The 8,763-nt window shown below is 44.6% G+C and overlaps 1 protein-coding gene across 2 annotated transcripts in view; it reads left to right on the forward strand.

The window, feature by feature from the left end:
- Nucleotides 1–3,438: 3,438 nt before the first annotated feature.
- Nucleotides 3,439–8,763, forward strand: part of Fnbp4 (formin binding protein 4) — a 30,057-nt gene continuing 24,732 nt past the window's right edge. Inside the window, exons 1-4 of one of the 2 annotated variants that reach the window (XM_059260851.1) lie at nt 3,439–3,807; nt 4,688–4,786; nt 7,832–7,968; nt 8,141–8,327. In XM_059260851.1, the coding sequence (XP_059116834.1) occupies nt 3,480–3,807; nt 4,688–4,786; nt 7,832–7,968; nt 8,141–8,327 (751 nt within the window). In that variant the 5' untranslated portion in view covers nt 3,439–3,479. The remainder of the gene's footprint in view (nt 3,808–4,687; nt 4,787–7,831; nt 7,969–8,140; nt 8,328–8,763) is intronic. The other variant, XM_059260852.1, reaches the window with a different exon arrangement.

Genomic DNA, 8,763 nt, shown 5'->3' on the forward strand with positions numbered 1-8,763 from the left:
ACCTAACCAAGAGAGTATGACTAAACATATTTGAAAACATGTTTGTTGCCGGGCGGTGGTGGCGCACGCCTTTAATCCCAGCACTCGGGAGGCAGAGCCAGGCGGATCTCTGTGAGTTCGAGGCCAGCCTGGACTACCAAGTGAGTCCCAGGAAAGGCGCAAAGCTACACAGAGAAACCCTGTCTCGAAAAACCAAAAAAAAAAAGAAAAAAAAGAAAACATGTTTGTTTAAAGACAATACAGGGATGAGAATAGTTAAGAGCATGTACTGCAGCTGGGCATGTTGACACATGTTTAGACAGACAACACTCTGGGGACACATGCAGGTAGACCTCTGCATTTGAGGCCAGCCTGGTCTATGTACAAAGTGAGGTACAGGACAGCCAGGACTACACAAAGAAACCCTGTCTCAAACAAGCATGTACTGCTCTTGCAAGGACCTTAATTTGGCTCCTAGAACCCACAACAGGTGACTAACAACTACCTGTAATTCCAGAATCTGATGCCTCTGGACTCCAAGGGCACTTGTGCGCGCGCATATGCGCGCGCACATTTGTTTTTTTCTTTTAGACAGGGAGAGTCTCTCTGTATTCCCAGATGGCCTTAAACTTGCTTAGACAAGGCTGGCCTTGAACTCTAGTGATCCACCTGTCTCTGTCTCAGTTATATTTTATTGCCATTCTTCCCAAGAAATAAATCAAAAAATTAACAACTTCAAAATAGCTTTTTCTTTGTCAATTTTCTTATGTTAATTTTTTCCACAAATTATAGGAGTACAAATCTCAGGACACTTTAATTATCCATATTCTTCATCCATAGGTAAAAGGAAAATAATCTTGTTAATTTATTTCAAGTTTGTATATATTTATTCATTCGTCTATTCAAGTTTGTGTATTTTATAAAATTTGCTGAATGCCTCTCATGTTCCAGAAAGTATGCTTGATAAACACAGGAAACAAATGAATTTTAAAAAATCAAGTCATTGTTCTTATGGATTTTGCATTTGACAACTAATTAGCAGGTGCACCCAAAATTCAGATATTTACCCTATAAGGTTATGAGAATCAAATACAATTCTACATTCAAAGTAACTAGCTAGTAACACATCGTCACAGCAAATAATAAATGTTAGTTATTTTTAGTGTGCTTGGGTAGGAACCTAGTTAGCCTCTGTGGTTATAAAAATGTATTCCACCAGTTATTTCTTAAAGAGAGAGATGGGTATCCACACTACTGTCAATTGCCAAAGGGGGCCTTGACAGTGAGGTACAGAGATATTCAATGTTCAGAAAGGTCTTGTCTGCACTGAGCCTTAGGGAAGTGAATTTTGTCATGTGATATAGTAATGATTGCAACCACACTAAAGGGTAGATTTAAGGTAAGAGAGATGGATGGGAAGTAGACTCAAAGACCATCTTCAGAAAGGATAAGGGTCTGAGTATTGATAGAGGGACAACAATTCTCTGTTCTTATGATTCAAGTTAAGACTTTCATTGACCTGAAAGACTTCTACTTAACAGATCAAAAATTTAGTAGGCTTCCTATTTCACTTGTGGGAAAACCATGATTCATGTAGGTCTATGGCGAATGTCATAAACCTCCACAGACTCAGTTTTCTGATTGTAGTCTGTGTTGTTACCATATCCACATCTATCATGCCTCTGTTGAGTGTCTCCATTTGGCCCCTGCCACCCTAGGATCCATTTTAATTCTTTAGCTTTTCAAATGAGTCACTGTATCGCCACTGTAATGTCTGGCCTACAACCGAGAAGCTCTTCAGTGAGGCTGGGGCCTTTGAAAATCTATGTATTTCTCAACATACTGATGGAAGGTATGGCTTTTCAACTTTGCTAGTGTAAGGAGGGTTTTAAAAAGTTTTATTTTATGTGTGTGTTTCACCTGCCTGTATATATGTGCACCACATGCGTACTTGGTGCCAGAGACCAGAGGCGGGCAACAGGTCCTCCAGGAACTTGGAGTTACAGACAATTGTGAGCCACCATGTGGGTACTGGGAATTGAACCTGGAAGGTCCTCTGGAAGGTCAGCCAATGATCTTAACCACTGAGCCAATCTCTCTAGCCCTGGGTTTTGTTGTTTCTGTTTTGAAACAGGGTCTTACTATGTAGCCATGGCTGTACTAGAACTCAGAGGTCTGCCTGCCTCTGCCTCCCAAGTGCTTTGACATCCAGCCTATTATTCTGTATCTTTAATACCCATTCCCAGATTTCTGCTTGTACTATTATTTTACTAGTTTATTATTATTGTTATCTTTAAGACAGTATCTCTGCTGGACGGTGGTGGTGCACGCCTTTGATCCCAACACTAGAGAGGCAGAGCCAGGTGAATCTCTGTGAGTTCGAGGCCAGCCTGGTCCACAGAGCAAGAGCCAGGACAGGCACCAAAGCTACACAGAGAAACCCTGTCTCGAAAACCAAAAAAAAAAAAAAAGACAATATCTCACTCTGTAAGTGGAGGATGATCTGGTATGATGCATACCCGGCTGGACTCACTTTTAGTGATCCTCCTGCCTCAGTCTCCACTGAGATAATAGACATGAACCATAACTGGTTCTGCTAGTATTAGAACACTTCAGTAGCTCTCCTGTAGCACAGTGCACCACGTTATAGACTACATTTATACCTCACCTTATAGGCCTGCTGTTATAGGTCTAGAAGCAACCAGGGATGGTAGGCGTGAGTCCTGGAGAAAACCAGCATTATCTTGCTTGGCAACTGTCTCTGAGGACATTCATGGCTCAGGATGTCACCTGCCTCTAGGGATGGGGAGGTCATTTCTGCAGGCAAACAAGACCCCGAATTTAAAGAGCTCTACGTCCCCAGTCTCCTCAAGGTTTTTCCTCTAGCCACAAGCAGAGAGGATTTGGAAGTAGGGCAGAAAGGAGTGTTTACGGAAGATACATAAAGCAGGATGAGGTGAGATTTCTGTATCCCACACGAATAGTTTGGCCATTTTCAAGGTCCAGTCATTTTCCCTACTAACCACATCGTATGTGCGTTTTAAGAGTCTACAGAGGTATAAAACACCCAGCATCGTAACTATTGTTTAATACTCTACCCCAAAGAAGCCACAGTAATCAAAGGAACCTCGCAGAAGGGTGAAACGCATCTTTATCTTCCTCAATGACAAACAGCGGAAGACAGCCACAAGATGGCGGACAAAGCGCTGAAGAAAACACCCGGCTAACAGCGCATGGGCGAAACCCAATCTCCTTGAGGAAGTCGCGCAAAACGCGGGCCCTTCCGCATTGGCTCGACGTCCCGTCACTTCCCTCTGCCATTGGCTACCGGGTCCTTCTCAAAGTCAAAACAGCCAATCGCCTTTTCCCTGCACAAGGCCCGCCCCCTCCATGCATGGGGCGGAGCGTCCGTCAAGGCGCCCGGGCTCAGCGCGCATGCGCAAGCGCAGCGCACCGTGCCGGTTAGCAGCGGCTCTCCTCGGGAGGCGGTGCCGGGGCCCATGAATATTGATTACGCACCGGGGCCCCGTGCGCCCGCCCCTCTGGACGGCCGACGCTCGCAGCTCGCGCTCGGGCTCGCGATGGGGAAGAAGTCCCGGGCGGTACCCGGCCGCAGGCCTATCCTGCAGCTTTCTCCACCAGGTCCTCGGAGCAGCACGCCGGGCCGGGATCCCGACCCCGACCCGGATCCCGAGGCTGACTCGACAGCGGCGACCAACCAGTCAGCCCCGGCGGCTGCGACGGCGGCGACGGCGGCGGCGGCGGCGGCGGCCGCGACGTCGCCCGCGGTGCCTGCCGCCGCTGCCCCAGAGGACTCGCCTTCGGAAGGTAAGGGCGCGCGAGGTGCCCCTGCCTTTATTTGGGACGTCCGAAACTCGAGCACGGGGCTTGCGGCCTAGGCCTCCCAGGTGCCTCTTCGGACCCTGTGAGGAAGAGTAACCCTGGCGGGCGAGGTGCGCCCTGAGACCTGGAGTCCGCGGGACAGCGGCCCTGGACTCTGGGCGGCGGAAGGCCCTGCGGGGACTCATCGGAGGCGCCATTGCGGGTGCAGGGACTCCCCCGCCCCCCCCCCCGGGCCTGTGCAATCCACCGAGGCCTGGCACCCCAGGTGACCCCCTACCATCTTGATAATGCAGAGAGTGGAGGGCAATTTCCACGTGCGAGCCTTGAAGCGGTTGAGCCTTCTCTGCATGTCACACTTGGTTTCGGTTTTGTTGAAATTGAGCCGGCCACTTTTTAGACGTGAACAAACCCTTTTTTTTCTTTATGCCACACAAAGCGTCGGTACCCAGACCTGTAGGAAAGTAACAAAACCTGTGAGTTTCCCTGTAACTGTATTTGGGTTAAGAGTAACAATTACTACATGGGGTAGATGCCGGAGAAGCTGGACCATCATGAATTGTTAAGAAATCACGTTAATAGGAAGAACATAATGTGTAGAAACCTGCCGATTTATTTATGCATTTTAATTGTTAAGTATTACAGGTACCATTTTCATATAATGTTCACATTATTACTGTCGATGTCATTAAATGAATGGAAAATTCTACATCAGCTTGTTTTTCATCCTCCTGATTTGGACCAGTGATACACACGGGTTTTATAAGTTGATGAAATCCAGGCCTGGAAGGTCAAATTTTGATTGCCTCTCGTGTTTTCTCTGGTCCACCGACTTATTGCCGTTTCCTTTTGTTCATTTCAAATACAGATGAACAGGAAGTGGTGGTGGAGGTTCCCAAAGTTGTTCAGAATCCTCCCAAACCAGTCATGACCACCAGACCCACTGCCGTCAAGGCAACAGGTATAGGTTTGTGTTGTTCTTTTACCTCTATCCTAAAATATCTTTTATTAAGTTAAAATTGAGTGTGTGCCTGGATTGTCTGTTGGATGGGTAAGTGTTGCTAATTTGCTATTGCTTATAAAAACTATGTATCAGGGCTGAAGAGATAGCTCAGTGGTTAAGAGCACTGGCTGTTTTTCCAGAGGTCCTAAGTTCAATTCCCAGCAATCACATGATGGATCACAACCATCTGTAATGAGATCTGGCACCCTCTTCTGGTCTGCAACTGTATACAAAATAAATAAATTCAAAACAAAACAAAACAAAAAAACTATGTATCAGTGGTAGAGTATTTATTTCCCTGGCAGATGGAAGGCTCTGGACTCTGGGCTCATCTTACAAAAATAGATTAACAAAAATCACTTTAAAAAGGCTTTCTGTGTGCACACTCTAAGTAATGCGAAGGCTTATTTATTTTCAGTTTATTTATTTACTGCTATACCACAAATCCATTTGTCTGTGTGCGTGTGTGTCTTTCTGTCTGTGTGCGCACACGAGATTGCATACTTCAAAGCTGCACCACCTAACATTTATTTTTTAAGTCATAGTGTCTCAAGTGAACTTGAATCTTAACTCTTGAGCTAGACTGGCTGGACAAAGACCTCCTCCTCCCCCAGTTTACCTGTCTGTACCACTCCATTTCACCCCCAGCACTTTGGTTACAGATGAGCACCTCATAATCGGCCAAAACTGACCTGAATGCAAGTCCTTAAGCATTTTACAAGCTGCACCATCTCCCCACTATTTTTTTTTTTTTTTTTTTTGGCCCTGTGGTGTTCTTCAGGGGCACCAACTATGCCTTATTTTTCATTTTCGACCCTTGATTGAGTGATTGATTTGGTCATTTTGTTGTTGTTTTCCAGATAGTGATTCATGGTCCAGGCTGGCCTAGAAACTCTGTATAGCTGAGACTGGCCTTTAACTATTGATAACTTCTGCCTTTACCTCCCAGAGTACTATGATTACAGGTGTGCTCCACCCCACGCTCATTTAAGACACTGCCTTGGTTGGTACCGATCAAATATTTGAGAAGCTGAAAATTCCTCTTGAAGTATCTCCCACCCCATACAATTTGCCAGTCCCACTCTGCTGAAATATTTGCAGCAATGGTGATCTTGGCACACCTGAGTTCAAATCATCAGTCGACCTTTCACTCTTAAGACTTCAGGACAGTTATTGGGCTGAAACTTTCACAGCTATAAAATGATCTACTATAGTCCTAAGTTGCTTGGAGTATTAAATTTTACATATATATCTTATTAAAATTTGTGTGTGTGTGTGTGTGTGTGTGAGAGAGAGAGAGAGAGAGAGAGAATTCAGACATAGGGTTCGGCGTAGCTTTGTGCCTTTCCTGGAACTCACTCTGTAGACCAGGCTGGCCTCAAACAGAGATCCACCTGCCTCTGCCTCCCGAGTGCTGGGATTAAAGGCGTGCACCACCACCGCCCGGCGAGATGCTTTAGCTTTTTGAGACAGAGCTACCATTTGTAGCTCAGACTGGCCTAGAAGTCACTAGTAGTCCATCCTTGACCCCAAAGTTCAGTCCTCCTTTAGCTCACAGGTGCTGGAATAACAGACGTATATAACACCTAACTTGACTAGATATTTAATCACCAAGTTTTGTTACTCTTGAGAGAGTGAGGTTCAGTGATCCATGGTATATTTTAGGGGAGGATGTCAAGTATGTGTAGATTGACTTTATTATCTTGAAGGATTTGGTGGGGGTAGAAACAGTCATATTGGTAGTTCTGGCTGTGGTCATTTTGTTGTTGTGGACTACACAGCAAGTTCCAGGCTTTGAACCAAGTGCTATGATTAAAGACGTGTGCCACCAGGCCTGACCCTTTGAGGAATATGATATAATTTATATCTGTGGTGGCTTAACGTTGTTCTTTGTGGTTTGAGTATTTTTTAGTAATCTTTTACTTTTGAAAATTTCACACATGAATACATTGTGTTTACATTATTTGCACACCTCACTCTTCCCCTTTTTTGTGTGTTATTTTTGAGACTAAGATCTCACTATACAGCCTTAGTTGTCCAAGAACTCCTTATGTAGACCAGGCTGTCCTAGAACTTGTAGAGATCAGCTGGCCCTTGCCTCCTGAGTGCTGGGATTGAAGACGTGTCTTCGTGCCTGGCTTTTATCATCATCTTGTCTCAGTTTCCTTTGTGCTGAGAATACATGCTTGTGCCACCATGCCCAGCATGGGGGTGTGTGTGTGTGTGTGTGTTAGTTATTAGAATGGAATCCAGGGTCTTGTACATGCTGAGTACATATTTTTCAACTAAGCTGTAGTAATCATAGTCCTAATTTAGTGATTATTCTGATTTTGAAATAGGTTCCAATTTATAAATAAAAAAAATATTAACTCTTTTATTAAAGAACCGTGTGATTGGGGCTGGAGAGATGGCTGGGAGATTAAAAACATTGGCTGCTCTTTTGGATTTGAGTTTGATTCCCAGCACATACATAGTGTCTTACAATTGTCTGAAACTCCAGTTCTAGGGCATACAATGCCTTCTGGCTTCTGGGAGAGCACCAGGCATGCCAAATGCCAAATATGTACATGTAGACAAAATAACCGTGCACACAATAAAATAATAAAAAGAAATTAAAAAAAAAAAACAAACACATGATTTGGCTGGGGATGTCACTTAGCAAAGGCCTGAGGACCAGAGTTGGCATTCTCAAAACCTTGGTGAAAATTGGGTGGGTGTAGGCCTGCCTGTAATGCCAGTGAGGAGTTGGAATCCTTAGAACAAGCTGGAAAGCCAGACTAGCTAGAACAGCCCGCTCCAGGTTTAAGAAGAGACCCCGCTTCATGTGGATGTGTATCCAAATATACATGTATGCATCCCACACCTAATCAATAAAGAGGAGAACTATGTAGTCTTTTTTTAAAGTGCTATTAACTGCTAATACATCTCTCCAGCCCTTGTGTATTTTCTTAGCTACTTCATAGAATGTATTGGTGTTGGTGTTACTAATGTTTTCCTTTTTATTTCTAGGAGGTCTGTGCTTACTTGGTGCTTATGCTGACAGTGATGATGAGGAGAGTGATGTTTCTGAAAAAACAGCACAATCCAAAGAGGCAAATGGAAACCAGTCAGCTGACATTGATAGTACACTGGCCAACTTCCTCGCGGTCAGTGATGCTTTTGTTTGCGTGTTTGCTTGTTTTGAAATAGTATTTTTGTTGACCTGGAACTATGTAGACCGGCTGGTCTTGAACTTGCACCTATCTTCCTACTTCTACCTACTAGGATTTCAGGTATAAGCACCATGCCCAGTCATTTATTGCTGTTTTTATTCTATAGGAGATAGATGCCATAACTGCACCTCAACCTGCAGCTTCTGTGGTAGTTTCTGCCCCACCTCCAACTCCACCTCGACCAGAACCAAAGGAAACAGCAACACCTGCCCTTTCTTCCACCTCATCAAATGGAACAGACTCAGCCCAGACACCAGGGTGGCATTATGATACCCAGTGTTCACTGTCAGGAGGTAAGTGTGGACCCTGTTTCAAGAAGACTTCAAAGTAATCCTCATTGGTATGTAAGACATTGGCCTGCATAAATTTGAAGCCAGATGCTTTACCTCTGGAGATGGTTGTGAGCCACCATGTGGTTGCTGGGAATTGAACTCAGGACCTCTGGAAGAGCAGCCAGTGCTCTTAACCTCTGAGCCATCTCTCCAGCCCTCTCCAGTTCTTTTTATCATGAAGGGTGTTGGATTTTGTCAAAGGCTTTACTGCATCTAATGAGATGATCATGTAGTTTTTGTCTTTCAGTTTGTTTATATGGTGGATTACATTTATCAATTTATGTTGAATCATCCCTGCATCTCTAGGATGAAGCCTTCTTGATCATGGTGGATCATCTTTTTTATGTGTTCTTGGATTAAGTTAGGGGTATGGCAATGTAAAGGGATTTTTCCTTAG

Source organism: Peromyscus eremicus, chromosome 4 (genome assembly GCF_949786415.1).
Source record: "Peromyscus eremicus chromosome 4, PerEre_H2_v1, whole genome shotgun sequence".
NCBI lineage: Eukaryota > Metazoa > Chordata > Mammalia > Rodentia > Cricetidae > Peromyscus > Peromyscus eremicus.